This window comes from Pelophylax lessonae (genome assembly GCF_965119305.1).
Source record: "Pelophylax lessonae genome assembly, chromosome: 1".
Lineage (NCBI taxonomy): Eukaryota > Metazoa > Chordata > Amphibia > Anura > Ranidae > Pelophylax > Pelophylax lessonae.
The window spans coordinates 772,372,648-772,388,833 of NC_138768.1; the positions used below are offsets into that span (position 1 = coordinate 772,372,648).

Consider the following 16,186-nt stretch of genomic DNA (forward strand, 5'->3'; position numbering starts at 1 on the left):
TTCCGGGCGGTCTCACTAACTTGCGTGGCTGATTGGAAGTACTCTTATAGATGTAAATTATGGGCACAGCTGGAATATGACCTATGTGACAGGGATTTGTCTGCAGTGCCATGGATCCCGAGATCCGCCAGGGCCCTCTCACCAAACACTTCTCCCCTGACCCTTTCTACCTTGTCAGTCTGGGATTCCATTCATAAAAAGTTTTCCTGGAACTACAACTCTCCCCTAATGCCTCTGCTGAACCATAACTACTTCATGCCTGGTTTACTGGACACTGGATTTAAAAATTGGTCTACTAAGACTCCTCTCTTGCTATCCCACGTAACCCACTCCAACAATGTGAAACCACTTAGCCACATTTTGGGCTCCAGTTCTGCAACGGTCATGGATCAATGGAGACACCGGCAGTTAACCAGGTTCATAGCTGCGCTTCCACGTCCGTTGCATGACTCCAAGGAATTGAATCCTATTGAGGCGATATTATGCCCTCGAGACCCTCCTCTTCACTCCACCTCACAGTTTTACAAGGCACTTATCTCATTGCAGGGCCAACCCTATCCGGACTTTCTACACAAGTGGGAACTGGATATTGGATCTCAAATCTCTGATGCTCGGAAGGACAAAGTTCTTGCATTAGCTCACATTTCCTCTCTCTCCACCAAGGTGGCGGAATCCAACTACAAGCAATTGTCCCGTTGGTACTATACTCTGCAGAAAATGCACATTATTTCTCCGGTCATCCCCCCGTTATGCTGGAGGGGATGCGGAGATACCGCATCACATGCACACATCTGGTGGCACTGTTCAGTAACTCAACTGTTCTGGTTAGAAGTCCTTCGGCTTATTCAAGTAATCACGGAAGTTGCTATTCCTTTAGATCCCTGGGTTGTCCTGCTGCATGGAACTACCATGCCGCTCTCTAAGTACAAAAGATCAATAATCCCTCATATGCTTAATGCGGCTAAAGCCTTGATTCCCACCTTCTGGGGCTCCCCGATACGTCATTGGCTACGGAAAGTTGATCTGACATACCAATTAGAGGAACTTACCTTCATAGCTTGTGACAAACTAGACCGTTTTCACTCTGCCTGGCATCCTTGGTCTTCTTTTAAAACCACTTCATCATATGTTGCTCTGCTCACTGAGGACACCTCCATTGGTTTATCGCCTTCTAATGTAATCCTATCTGATTAAGGTTTTTATTGCATGATACATAAGTCACCCGTGGCCTAATCCCCCCCCCCCCCCCCTCACCTCTTGTCCCCTTTCTTTCCTGGCTGCTCTTTCCTCTTCTTTCTCTTTCTTCTCTGCTCTTCGCTATCCTCTCACTTTCCTATGGGCTCTCTCCGACATTGGTTTTACTAAGCAAGATGTTAGGTTATCATTATGATTTTTTGGACTTTTTATGACTAGGTGTGCTAGGCACACACTGAGATGTTCATGCACTCATTGATACTGTTCCATGGTTACTTACTGTATTTCATGTTGGATTGTACAGTCTATGTTCTGTTTTTCTTTGTCTTCTTGAAAAAATTTTTTAAATTAACAGAAATTAAACAAAAACAAAACATGAAAAAGATATCTAATACAACTTTTTGAGTGAGAAGGAAAAGTAATACTCACCACCAAGCTGAAAACACGGAATGTTTTCAGAAGCTTTGCCTGTGCCTATATGAGGTCAGGACTTTCTCAGAGGCAAGCTAACATTGCTGGCAGCAGAACCCTTATTCTTTACTAATGTTTATGGCCAGCTTTAGTGTCACTGTCCAAGCAACAGACAGACAAAATTTATTGTGTACAAATGTCCTTTATTTATACAATTGTACCCTGGCTCTACTGCCTCTTACTTCTCATTTTACACTCTTTATACAGTCAGATTTCTAAACATATTTACATTACTAATTCTATCAAAGAAATAAAATCAGAATTTATTATATGTACAAATCAGAATTTATTATATGTACAAAATCCATAGTGAACATGTTTCTATCACAACAGAAAGCATGGAAGACCATTACATCATTGGGCAGCAGCTATTTCACTTCCTGGAGAAAGGATCCGACCATACCTTCAACCCTAATAAAGAAAAAAAAAAAAGGGAAATGCACAATCAGCAGTTATACATGTACTAAGTCAATATAGTGGGGCAAATAATATGAAATGATCTTAAAGTAGATCTATACCCAAGAACAAACCTTTTCAGGCCTCGTTTCCTTTATTTTCACCAGCTCACAAGAATTCTGGCAGAATCAACAGGTATTCATTACACCTACCAAACAGATTTAAAAGCGGAACTAAACCCATCAATTTAAGGCCTGTGCCGGGAATGTAACGGTCACATTGGTTGTGCTTTCAAACAAACGGTCATACCATCCAATGGCTGGTGTCATAACGGATCACATGTGCAGCATCATAGCAGTTAAAGATTAAACAGAGACCAAGCAGGGGGCTTCCTTGGCTGAAAACAATACTGTAGGAGGGTTTAGTTTTGCTTTACCAAACCATTATCAGTTTTATTTAACAGACCAGATGGGGCAATAAGGAGAAGTTCTCTATTGAAGGCCCCTTAGGCCTTTTCCACATAGACATAATTTACTGATCTTTAAGCAGCTGTGTGCATCCACCCATAGACGACGCATCTGTATTCAGATCGTTCTTTTTTTTTTTAAGTTACACAGCCACAAAAGGCAGCATTTTTCACCTGCGTGGAGGAGGCCCTAGGGGTTTATATGTATTAGGACCTGTGTTGATGGGCATTGGGGTTTGGTTGATGACATCAGCTTAAGGGTGTTTTCACAATTGGTGCGATTGCCTGGTCCGAACCCGAGTTCGATTGCTTCCCCCTCCCCCCGATGGACTGTGTTCACATTTAATTTTTGTATCCGAACCGCGGTACACTTGTGTCATCAAGCTGCAGCCGGCGCATACTCATGTTGCTTGGCAACCGCTGTAAATGAGAAGGTGCCGAAATGGATAGAATTGCTTGCTTTGGTACGGTTGCGTTCTCATCAGAAGCGAACCCTACTGGAGTTCACATGAACCGTACCCCAGACCACCCTTTTTAAGTGGACTCGGGTACGGTTCGCAGGTGCACACCTGAGTTCAAAGACAGCTTTACATCATCAAAAAGAACCGAATTCTGACGTCAATCAAAGCCGGGTGCGCACCAAAAGTGCTAGTGTGAAAACACCCTGAGATGCTTCTGAAAACACTCAGAATTCATTGAAAGGTGCCTCCTCCTGACCTGCTTCAAGTGGTTTTAGCATTCCCATAGATATGTGTGGGAGTGCAAAACCCATCTGGTGGGAACAAAAACCCATAGACACAAGCCCTTAGTTTAATAACGATCACTGTACCCCACAGGTTCAGAGCAAAACGACTATAATAAACCTAGTCGCACTTTTTTATGGAGGATAAATTCTGCTTGTGCCAACAGACTTTTGGATAAACATTAGGATTCGTTTTTGAAATTAAAGGGATATTAACCGCTTTACCACTGCTCACTGTGCTGCTACTGCAGCACAGTGGCTCGTTATCGTCTGGCGACGTAGGTCTACGTCACCAGACATTCCCCTCTCTCGGCGGCGCGCGCGCGCCACCGGAGGCTCGCTCCCGCTGTTTTCAGTCACAGCGGGAGTCGGGCCGGGGGAGGAGCGGCGGCGATCGCCGCTGCTCTTCCCCGATCGTCGAGGAATCTAGTTTGGAGATCCGCCCACCTGTGTAAACAGAGTGGGCGGATCTCCTAAGTGACAGGCAGGGTCAGATTTCAGGGTTCAGCATAGCTGAACCCTGGATCTGTCCTTGTGTCACACAGTCACCTCCCCCCCCCCACACGTTAGTAAGCACCAGGCATACATTAACCCCTCCCTCTCCAATAAAATTAACCCCTTCCCTGCCAGTGTCATTTTTACAGTAACAGTGCATATATATATATATATATATATATATAGCACTGATTACTGCAGTAATGTCACTGGTACCCCCAAAATTGTCAAAAATGTCAGTCAAGGGTCCGATCTGTCCGCCGCAATGTCGCAGTCCTGCAAAAAAAAAAAAAAAACGCAGATCGCTGCCATTACGCGTTTTAAAAAAAAAAAAAACACCAATAATGACATAAATCTTTCCCTTAGTTAGTAAACGCAATAACTTTTGCGCAAACCAATCAAAATACGCTTATTGTGATTTTTTTTTTACCAAACATGGGTAGCAGAAAACAAATTGTCCAAAAATGTAAAAAAAAATAGTTTTTTACATTTTTTTGGGGGGGAATTTCATGTAAAAAATGTTTTAAAAATATTTTTTCAAAATAAACGCTCTTTTTTTGTTTATAGCGCAAAAAGTAAAAATCGCACAGGTGATCAAATACCACCAAAAGAAAGCTCTGTTTGTAGGAAAAAAGGACGTAAATTTCGTTTTGGTACGGCGTCGCACGACCGCGCAATTGTCAGTTAAAGTCGCACAGTGCCGAATCGCAAAAAGTGGCCCAGACGTAAGACAGCAAAATGCTCCAGTGGTAAAGTGGTTAAAGTATTGTTTTGTTTTTTTTATTATTTAAAAATACCAAACATGTTCTACTTACCTACTCTGGCTGCTCAGTGGTTTTGCACAGAGCAGCCTGGATCCTCCTCTTCTCAGGTCCCTCACCGGTGCTCCTGGCCCCTCCCTCCTGCCGAGTGACCCCACAGCTAGCAGCTTGCTATGGGGCCATTAGCTCCCACTGCTGTCTCAGCCAATGAAGAGGGAGAGTCTCCAAACATCCAAGGCTCTCTTGCACATCGCTAGAGAAGAATGGGCTCAGGTAAGTATTAGGGGGGCTGATGCATACTGAAGGTTTTTATCTTAATACATAGAACACATTAAGGTCAAAAACCTTCTGCCTTTGCAATCACTTTAAGTTAGTGGATTTATAGAGGCTACCATGAGAGTTACCCCTTGCTCAGTACGTTATTTAGTGAGTGTAGTCCTCTGACTATGACCACCTTACATGCAGGCAGGTTACCAAAGATTGCAGGACATCATCTCATAACATTGTATATATTTAAACTTCTATCATTTTTAATTCTAGAGAGCTGCTAAAACTCTTCAACAGTGCCATTAAGAGATTTAAAGGACAGGTTTATTTTTAGCACACATTTTTTTTTTTTGTGCCCTGGAAGCTGTCTAAATTACATTGGTTTACTAAAACTGGAAAGTGCAAAATCTGGTGCAGCTCCTCATAGAAACCAATCAGCTTTTTTATTTGTCAAAGCTTAACCAATTCAGCTCCGGAAGGTTTACTCCCCTTCATGACCAGGCCATTTGTTGCGATACGGCACTGCGTTACTTTAACTGACCATTGCAGGATTGTGTGACGCTGTACCCAAACAAAACGTATGTCATTTTTTTCCCCACAAATGGAGATTTATTTTGGTGGTATTTGATCACCACTGCGGTTTATTTTTTGCTCTATAAACAAAAAAATACCGATAAGAAAAAAAAACAAACAAACAATATTTTTTACTTTCTGCTATAAAACATATCCAATAAAAAAAAGAATGTAAAAAAAAAACGAATTTCTCATCAATTTAGACCAATATGTATTCTGCTACATAATTTTGGTAAAAGAAAAAAAAAATCTCAATAAGCGTATATTGATTGGTTTGCACAAAAGTTATAGCTACTACAAACTATGGGATATATTTATGTATTTATTTTTTTTACTAGTAATGGCGGCGATCAGCGACTTATAGCAGGGCAGCGACATTGCTGCGGACAAATAGGACACATTTTTGGGAAGCCAGTGACACCAATACAGTGTTCAGTGCTAAAAATGTGCACTGTCACTGTACTAATGACACTGGCAGGGAATGGGGTTAACATCAGGGGCGATCAAAGGGTTAAGTGTGTTCCTAGGCAGTGCTTACTAACTGTGGGGGAGGTGCTTGTACTGTGGGATAGCAGAGATCCATGTTCCTGCTTAGCAGAAACACAGGATCACTACCTTCTAACAGAACGGCGATCTGCCTTGTTTACAGTCTCAGGAATGATCGGCCGGTCCCGGCGCACTTGATTGCCTCCCACTATATCCAGTCACAGTGGAAGTGAGTCGCCAGCAGCGCACATGTGCGCCCCAAACTGGAAGTGCAGAATCACATACAGGTACGTAATTTTGCACAGGAGAGCCGCCTTGTCACCATGTAAATACTGTATACAATCAGCAAGTGGTTAATTAAACAAGCTGAAGTTAGAAGCTGATTGGCTATCATGCACAGCTGCACCAGATTTTGCACTTTCCAGTTTTAGTAAATCAACCCCAAAGTGATACTTTACCTTTACCTGAAAATAGGAAAAGGTGAACACCGTACAACCTTCTCACTCCCTGGTCCTCTTCTGTACTTACCTCCAGGAATGCTAAACTGTCAGTGCCCATGTAGCCGGTCCAGCAGTCCAGGCATTTGAAATCCTGGTTCTTCTCTGTGCAGCGCTTCTAGGACAGACTCCTTCCTGTTCCAACATGACTGCGCACCAGTGCACAAAGCAAGGTCCATAAAGACATGAATGGGTGAGTTTGGGGTGGAGTACTTGACTGGCCTGCACAGAGTCTTTACCTCAACCCAATAGAACACCTTTGTGATGAATTAGAGCGGAGACTGCGAGCCAGACCTTCTTGTCCAACATCAGTGCCTAACCTCAATACTTTTGACAATATATTGCATCTTCTCCTTTAGGAGGTCTTTGTGAAGCAGTACTTCCAGAATTCCAATAGGAGGGTTCTACTGGAGACAAGCTGTTTATTCTACCCAATATAGAGCCTGTGCCTAGAATACAATAGTTGGTCAGAATAAAGGGAAAAAAAAAAAAAAAAAAAACTTTCATATCAAGGGATTCTTGGCCATTTTTCCAAAACAAAAGCAATAATGAGGGGACTGTGGAGGCTGCTTTTACTGAACCTTCTTTGTGAAATACTAGTTGCCTGCCTGTTATCCTGACTGAGTCATTTCAGTGCATTTTGAATAGCTGACCCGGAACAATTACATTTTATATATACCTGTTGGCTGCACATCCTCCTGTACGACTCCATGTCTATTTATTGATTGTTCTTTTTCTACAAAATAAACAGAAGGATATCAGTGCACACAGATCAGTCTTCATTTCATTGTCAAATGATCAAACAGCAATATGGGTCAAGTATAAACTGTTGTCTCTGTCGCTACTTGGGGGTTAAAATAGAGGAAAAGCATATGGCCTTGTTCACACAGCATACCTAAGCTTAAACCAGTGCGAGGGCTGGGATTTCCGCATGGGGATGCACAGGTGTACCTGTGCAGGTTGTGTAAAATGTCACTTCCATAATGCAGTGTGATCCACGTTCCATTAGCTTCACTGGAGGACAGGTGAGACATCAGGGGTCTTTTGAGCCCCTGATGTCTCCTTAAAGAGGTTGTACACTCGTTCAAAAATTTTTTTTTTTTTTTACAACCTGCAAGAGAAAGACATAATGAGCTAGTATGCATCGCATGCTAGCTCATTATGAAATACTTACCTTAGAACGAGCCCCCGCCGTGCCGCTCTCTTACCTGTATGACGAGCGACATGTTCAGTCGCCCGTCTTCCGGCAGCCGACAGTCACGGCACGGGGCTCTGAAGGAACGGCACGATCAGCCGTTCCTTCAGAGCGCATGCGCCAGTGACGTCACTGGCTGCATTAAAGGTAAATATCTCCTAAACGGTACATGTTTAGGAGATATTTATAGTACCTATAGGTAAGCCTATGATAAGGCTTACCTATAGGTACAACTTCCTGAGGAGGGTTTACTTCCTCTTTAAAGAGATGCATCACATAAGAGACTTTGTCTCCTATGATGAAAAAAAAAAAAAGAAGTTTAGTATTGGAAAAAAAAAAAAGTATTAAAAAAAATTATAGCTACGGTACACCCAAGCACCTAAAATCCCCTTGACAACATTTTTTTTTGACCTGCCCCCCCCCCCTCACACAAATGTAAATGGTGGCGCATATACGTAAAAATGTTCACTACGCTAGACATTACATATTGCTGTGCACACTGGAGTGAGATCAATAATTCCAGGCCCGTTATCCCTGGGTAACTTTAAATTGATGAACCCTAGGGGCTTTTAAAGCATCCCCTATAGAAAATATAGGGTACCAAAGTTTGTCGCGGTTTCATTCAATTTTTGGTATCTACTTAAACCTCATCTTTAATTTCTCTTTCGTTCATCAACGGACACAGCGCTCCATAAATTATAACTACTGGGTTTTTTTTGCCTCCTCCAGTAGGACTAGGCAGAATAAAAACCACCTGGCTACGCCCATGGGCCATCCTCAACTGGTATATAACCCCCCCCTCTCTGCTCTAGGTAATCAGTTTCAATTTGTCCACTCAAGAGTAAGGACCTAGCAATTGTTTCCCCTTCCTTACATCTTTTTTCTCTCGGGAGATCTACAATCAAGCGATGGGCTGGGCGAAGCCAGCGAGCCTGTGCAAATCGCAGCTACGTGCTAGGTCAGCCGCACCATAACCTCACGGACAGAGGCTGGCCTGAGAGTTAACCACTTGCCGACTGCTCACATTGAGTGTACTGCGGCAAAGTGGCTCGATATCGTACAGCACACACCGTCTCGCACACGCCGCCGGAGGCTCGCTCCCGCTGTATTCAGACACAGCGGGAGTCGGACCAGGGGAGGAGAGGCGGTGATCACCACCACTCTTCCCCGATCGTCGGGGATCGAGTGAGGAAATCCGCCACTCAGTAATGCAATCACGATTTATTATACAAGAAACATAGCACACTTACATGAGGGTAATGTATGGGCTTCTCCTGTTAATTTCTCAACCCCGTGGCATGGCGCTCTCTTCCTCGCAGCCGAGAGATGACGCCGCCTCGATAGAGTCCAATGGGGGTGCAGGATCAGTCCAGGAACAGCGGTGAGCTGCTTGTCCACCTATGATGACGTAACGCGTTTTGGAGCATGCGCACAACGCTCCTTCCTCAGACGACTTCAAAACGCCAAAAGTCGTCTGAGGAAGGAGCGTTGTGCGCATGCTCCGAAACGCGTTACGTCATTATAGGTGGACAAGCAGCTCACCGCTGTTCCTGGACTGATCCTGCTCCCCCATTGGACTCTATTGAGGCGGCGTCATCTCCCGGCTGCTGGTTCGGCTGCGAGGAAGAGAGCGCCATGCCACGGGGTTGAGAAATTAACAGGAGAAGCCCATACATTACCCTCATGTAAGTGTGCTAGGTTTCTTGTATAATAAATCGTGATTGCATTACTGAGTGGCGCCTGTCCTTTCTTGTTACATATGTGCCAGCGGGATTTCGGCTTCTGCCTGCTCACAGTGCTGCCTTCAGGAACCAACATTGGATTTTGCCACATTCGGATCAATATCCCTTCATTCCATCTACAGTTCAGTGCAGGTCCTATCTATCGGCACAAGCGCCCAACACATCACTTGTCTCTGGACATAAAGCAGGAAAATCCTCCGGTCCTAAAGTGGTTAAACGTCTCACAGGGTTGCATACAAACAGGCTTAGGTCAGAGTTGCAGCATTCCCTCGGTCGACAGCTCCCCTACTTTGGTGGCGAGGATTCTGTCTGGAGCGTTACCTGTCTGGATTCTGTCTGGAGCATGGAAAGGTAAGTACAGTCCCCCCTCTCCCCTTTTGGTGTTTTTTTGGGGTGAACACGGGCAATCTCCAGGGACAGTCCTGCAGGTTCTCTCCTCCCATCTCTAAATCCCTCAGTGAGCTGGGCCTCCCCCACTCTCTTTCCCCCCTGTCTGGACCTGGAATCTGGTGGGGGTCCCAGGGCAGAGAATGCAATGGTGACACCTGGGGCCAGGCTTGTGTAGCCTAATGTCACGGGGGCCATTTTCCCTTAGTCCCGGAGATGCTGGAGATGACCGAAGCCTCATGGGGATGCAAAAGCTCCTCCTCTTCCTCCTCAGTTTCCTCTTTCTGTGCCCGGAACATATGAACAGGGATGGCGTCCATGATGATGCTGGGTTTGAATTCTCAGTGCTCCTCTGGTCGGTAGAGCAAGTCTTTGGGTGTCCCTGTTATCTCTCTGCTGGTAGGTACCCTGAGCCTGGAGGGAACCCTTTAGTGGTGCCAAAAGATTGTTTTTGTACTGCATGGTCTTCCTTTCCTTTTGGAGCCTCAGGGTCACATCTCCCCCACTGACCCTCTCATGAAGGTGGCAGGTTCCTTGGAACCCCAGTTTACATGGTTGCACTGACGGCGCTCCTGCAGTCCTTAGCGTCCTGGATGGAAGTGGCGTGTGGGCAGAGGCCCAGGAGGAAGCATCCCCCGCCTTCCCCTGCTCAGTCTGTTTTATCAGATTCTGAGTCTGATGACGCCATGGACGCGGCCCATCGAGGGGGACTTAATATCACACCCCCAGATCATGCTGAAATGTCATGCTTTCTGCACTATATTATTGTTCTATTTAACTGGGAGTATTGAAGTTAGTGTAGTGTCCACTGTCTAGCTTTTGCACTACTGAAGTGTTTTCAATTTAATCATTGCAGTGCACTGCAGCAGTTGAGGCCATTTTTCTATGTTTTTGGAAGCCTTTAATAAGTTATTATTTTTCAAGCACTCTATTTTTCTCTGTTGTCTACTTCTAGGCCTCATTCGTTCACACCATAGGGCAGACAGAGAGTTTTTCTGCACACGTTCTGCAAGTGCACAAAAAAAATAAAATGTTTCTCTTCTCTATGTACCCTGTTCACACCACAACGTGCAGATTTTTTTCTGCGCAAGAATGTGTAACGTGTCGTTGTCACTGTCATGTAGGCAGTTTTCTGCAACGGTAAAAAAAAATTATATGACATCAACTTTGGAGTGAATATAGGGCACGTCATTTACACGCATTGGAAAACTGATGTGTCAACGCGCATGAAAACTGAATGAATCGCACACGAAAATTGATGTAAAACTGATGTCTCTGCAAGTGAAATCTGTGCGGTTTTTCATCAGTTTTCATGCAGGTAAGGTGTGAAGAACGAGCCCTTAATGATAAAAATTTTAATAAACATTACCATGTTCAGTACCAAATTTGTGTCGAAAATTGTGTTGATTCTTCAAAACTTTAAATGTATATTGAATAACTTGTGCCTCTAAACCCTGCACACTGTGCATAGCAAACCCCTAAACCCTGCACACTGAGCATAGACCACCCCTAAACCCTGCACACTGTGCATAGCATGACCCTAAACCCTGCACACTGAGCATAGCCCACCCCTAAACCCTGCACACTGAGCATAGCATGACCCTAAACCCTGCACACTGAGCATAGCATGACCCTAAACCCTGCACACTGAGCATAGCCCACCCCTAAACCCTGCACACTGTGCATAGCATGACCCTAAACCCTGCACACTGAGCATAGCATGACCCTAAACCCTGCACACTGAGCATAGCATGACCCTAAACCCTGCACACTGAGTATAGCATGACCCTAAACCCTGCACACTGAGCATAGCCCACCCCTAAACCCTGCACACTGAGCATAGCATGACCCTAAACCCTGCACACTGAGCATAGCCCACCCCTAAACCCTGCACACTGTGCATAGCATGACCCTAAACCCTGCACACTGTGCATAGCCCACCCTAAACTCTGTACATAGGGCACCCTTAAACCCTGCACACTTTGCATAGCATGCCTCTGTAAACGCTGATGTAAACAAGCCGCCTGTCATTCTCCCCTGTGTAGGAATAGTGATCATACGGTTCTACTATGTAGGACCGTTGATCACTGTTCATACACCTCAAGCCACATCCAATCACAGTTAGAATCACGCCCCTAGGGACACACATAGCCCCGCCCTCTCAAAAAAAGTTAACCCCTTCACTGCCAGTGTCATTTTACAGTAACAGTGCATAGGTATAGCACTGATTACTGTAGTAATGTCACTGGTAACCCAAAAAGTGTCAAAAATGTCAGTCAAGGGTCCGATCTGTCCGCCCCAATGTCGCAGTACCGCAAAAAAAAAAAAAAAAAAAAAAAATCGCAGATCGCCGCCATTACACGTTAAAAACAACAAAAATGACAAAAAATCTTTCCCTTAGTTAGTAAACGCAATAACTTTTGCGCAAACCAATCAAAATACGTTTTGCGATTTTTTTTTTTACCAAACATATGTAGCATAAAACAAATTGGCCTAAAATGGTAAAAAAATTAGATTTTTACATTTTTTTTGGGGGGGAATTTCATATAAAAAAATGTGAAAAATATTGTTATTTTTGCAAAATCGACGCCCTTTTTTTGTTTATAGCGCAAAAAGTAAAAATCGCACAGGTGATCAAATACCACCAAAAGAAAGCTCTGTTTGTGGGAAAAAAGGACGTCAAATTTGTTTAGGTACAGTGCCGCAATTGTCCGTTAAAGTCATGCAGTGCCGAATCGCAAAATAGGCCCTGGTCAGGAAGGGGGTAAAATCTTCCGGGGCTTAAGTGGTTAAAGGTTAACTTATCCACTTAAGCCCAGGAAGATTTTACCCCCATTCCGACCACGTTTTTTTTTGCGATTCGGCACTGCGTGACTTTAACGGACAATTGCGCGGTCGTGCGATCGTCGGCGGAGAGGGAGAAAGGCAGGCGGCTATCGGGTCCGCCGGTCACACGCACGGACTTCCTAGGGAATGAGCCGGGGCGGGCGCGCGCTCGCCCGCTATTGGCTCACAAGCAAGTGACAGGCAAGTGACGTACCCATGTGTCACTTTGCCTGGCCGGGGCTGACCACCGCAGTATATGTACTTGCAGCGGTCGTCAACCAATTAAACAAAGCAAAAATATGTCACAAACACAATATGATCGGAGCCTTACACGGGTGTCCTGACTGAAGCACACAGAGGACAGAACACATACATGAATGAATCAGAAATATATACAACCCAGTAGAGAAATGAATGGCTCACTATACAGGTTACAATCTGGCCGTATAATCAAATTTAGAACTGCCAAAAACATGCAAGGCCCTGTTCACACCTGAGAGATTTTCAACTCCTAAAACGTTCATCTCTGAAGTTCCAGAATGGCCAACAAGCAAAATCCCATTCATTTCAAAGGCCCCTGTTCACATTTGAGCGTTTTGTCTCCTCAAGCTCAAAAGAAGTACATGAGCTTCTTTTTTGGCAGATTACAAGCGTTTTTGGTCAGATGTCAATACCTGCCTCCAAACACCTGCAAAAAAATGACTAAAAAAATAAATGATACGCTCAGGTGTGAATGAAGCCTAAATGAGGACCTCCCTAATCTACCCAATCTGTATCCAATCAGACAGGCCCTCGGACTACATAGTTGTTGGCAGATCTAAAGGAGATTGTACAGTGCGATTATGTGCTTCTCCCTGCAGCGTCCTGTGGATATTTAGGTTTAGTGCAGCGGTGCATGGCTATGCTAACATAGCCATACCATCCATTCATGGGATATGGAAGGACTACAAGTCCCATCTTCCCCTGCGCATTCAGACCACACCAACACTGACATCACCGCACTGTTTCTTGGTTATTTCCTCCATCCCCCATACCTCTGTACAGACCCGGGATTGGGATGAATGATGCACTGGGCTGACTGTGGCTGCAATGCTCTGCAGGCCTCAAAGCAAACATTTAACAAATGGAGGTTTTTATTTTTTATTATTGGGCACATTTAGTAAATATTTAACCACTTAATGTCCACCCTGTAGCAGTTTTACTGCTACAGGGTGGCACTTCTGCACTGGATTACATTATATATATATACACACACACACACACTTGATCTGGCTCTTCCGGATGGGGGTCATGCCACCTTATTCCCACTGTGTGAACCCAGCGGCAGGGAGCCACAGACTCAATGTCTGCTGGCACCCACCGATCATCCAGCAGAGAGGCAGAACAGTGGTATACCTATGTAAAAAAAAGGCAGATCTCCTTTCTGACATGAGGGAAGGCATGGCTCCTGTGTCTCTGCAAGGCACAGACATGGATCAGTGTCTTCACCTAGTAAAAGCACCTCCCAAAATGTAAACAATTTGGCTAGGCACACAGTTAACCCTTTGATTGCCCCTGATGCTAACCCCTTCCCAGCAAATGGAATTAGCACAGTGACAGTCAAGGCTTTTTTTTAGCACTGATCCCTGTATTAATGTCACTGGTCCCCAAAAAGCGCCAAATCTGTCAGAATGTCTGTCGCAATGTCACAGTCCTGATATAAGGGGCTTATCACCGTTATTACCAGTAAAAAAAAAAATTAATAAAAATATCCTATAGTTTGTAGAGACCATGACCTTTGTGCAAACCGATCAATTATTGGGATTTTGCTACCAAAAATATTGAGCAGAATACCTTTTGGCCTAGATTTATGAAGAAATTCGATTTTTTTTATCAAAATGATTTTTTTTTTGTTTATATTGCAAAAAATAAAACCGCAGAGGTGATCAAACACCACCAAAAGAAAGCTCTATTTGTATGGAAAAAAAGGACATCAATTTTATTTGGGTACAGCGCTGCATGACCGCACAATTGTCAGTTAAAGTTATACAGTGCCGTATCCAAAAAATGGCCTGGTTATGAAGGAGGGGGGGGGGGGTAAATCTTCCGGAGCTGAAGTGGTGACATTACAGTAGCAGACCTATACCTTCAAAGGTTGGTTTGCATTGATGTGAAGTCTCCCTATATATTTCTACAGGAAGCAGTCTGTGACTCCCAGCTATGGGGACACAATGAGGGTGTGCACAATCACTTACTGTATTCATCTATGTGTGTCATGGGGTGATAGAAGATGGGGTACAGGGCGGCGGCTACAGCTGCAACGAACCCCCCAAATATGAGAACTCCCCTATTCCTGGCCATGGCAAGGACACACTGCACGCTGCTCCGGAGCCGGAAACTGCTCGTCTCTCTCTGCGCCCTCTGATTGGAGCGATTGTGACAGTGTCATAAAACAAGGCTTCCTATTGGTTGCTGGCTCTGTGCTGATCCAATGTTACAGAAGAGGAGTACAGCGATCATCCCCGGTGTGATCGCATCGTATACTGACTATAGGGATCTTCTGTGTGGGCAAGCAGGAGGATCTCTTCTCATTTATAGTCATTTCATTAGAGCAGGTTGCCGTCTAATAATAAATAAACCTTTGCTGGTCCACAGCACCCCCTGCTGCTGATTTGCAGAACTGTTTATTAAAATATAGATATAAAGTTATAGCTATAAATATAAAATACTTATATTTTATTTATTTATAATACAATTATAAAATATAGCACCTGGCTATACTAACAATCAGCTTGTAGAATTGCCCAGAACCCATCCACTGGCACAAATCACCCATTATTAGTCCCGTAAACTGTACCTGTAAAGAAAAAAAACATACCTTTCATTTTACATTTTACCACTTTAAACGGTTAGTTCACCTTCACGGAACAAATAAACTAAAGGTGAACTAATACCATACCACAAATCCCCCCCCCTCCCCCACACACCCAGTCCCCCTCTGTACTTACCTCCAGCCATTGGTGTATACACCCCAGAGCACAAACACGTGTATATAAGCAGAGCAGTGGATGGTGTCAGTAGAGCAGAGATTGGTGTCAGTAGAGCAGAGGTTGGTGTCAGGAGGGCAGTGGACGGTGTCAGTAGAGCAGTGGATGGTGTCGGTAGAGCAGAGATTGGTGTCAGTAGGGCAGTGGATGTGTCAGGAGGGCAGAAATTGGTGTCAGTAGGGCAGTGGATGGTGTCGGTAGAGCAGAGATTGGTGTCAGTAGGGCAGTGGACGGTGTCGGTAGAGCAGAGATTGGTGTCAGTAGGGCAGTGGATGGTGTCGGTAGAGCAGAGATTGTTGTCAGTAGGGCAGTGGATGGTGTCGGTAGAGCAGAGATTGGTGTCAGTAGAGCAGAGATTGTTGTCAGTAGGGCAGTGGATGGTGTCGGTAGAGCAGAGATTGTTGTCAGTAGGGCAGTGGATGGTGTCGGTAGAGCAGAGATTGGTGTCAGTAGAGCAGAGATTGTTGTCAGTAGGGCAGAGGTTGGTGTAAGTAGGGCAGAGATTGGTGTCAGTAGGGCAGTGGATGGTGTCAGTAGAGCAGAGATTGGTGTCAGAAGGGCAGTGGATGGTGTCGGTAGAGCAGAGATTGTTGTCAGTAGGGCAGTGGATGTGTCAGGAGGGCAGAAATTGGTGTCAGTAGGGCAGTGGATGGTGTCAGTAG

General features: G+C 44.7%; 1 protein-coding gene across 1 annotated transcript; it reads right to left on the bottom strand.

Moving 5' to 3' along the window:
* Nucleotides 1-1,941: 1,941 nt before the first annotated feature.
* SMIM20 (small integral membrane protein 20) lies at nt 1,942-14,889 on the bottom strand. Its single transcript, XM_082268067.1, has 3 exons — nt 14,733-14,889; nt 7,028-7,084; nt 1,942-2,076 (listed from the first exon to the last, which is right to left on the bottom strand). Exons 1-3 carry the CDS (start codon nt 14,836-14,838, stop codon nt 2,039-2,041), a joined length of 201 nt encoding a protein of 66 aa, XP_082124193.1. The 5' UTR covers nt 14,839-14,889; the 3' UTR covers nt 1,942-2,038.
* Between the last annotated feature and the right edge of the window lie 1,297 nt (nt 14,890-16,186).

What these genes read in the sequence shown, in the direction of transcription:
- SMIM20 (XM_082268067.1), bottom strand. Translation starts at nt 14,838, where the DNA reads ATGGCCAGGAATAGGGGAGTTCTCATATTTGGGGGGTTCGTTGCAGCT. An exon ending in GACACACATAGATGAATACA is followed by an intron (nt 7,085 to 14,732) that starts GTAAGTGATTGT and finishes TTTATTTTGTAG; the next exon opens with AAAAAGAACAATCAATAAAT. An exon ending in GGAGGATGTGCAGCCAACAG is followed by an intron (nt 2,077 to 7,027) that starts GTATATATAAAA and finishes TTTCTTTATTAG; the next exon opens with GGTTGAAGGTATGGTCGGAT.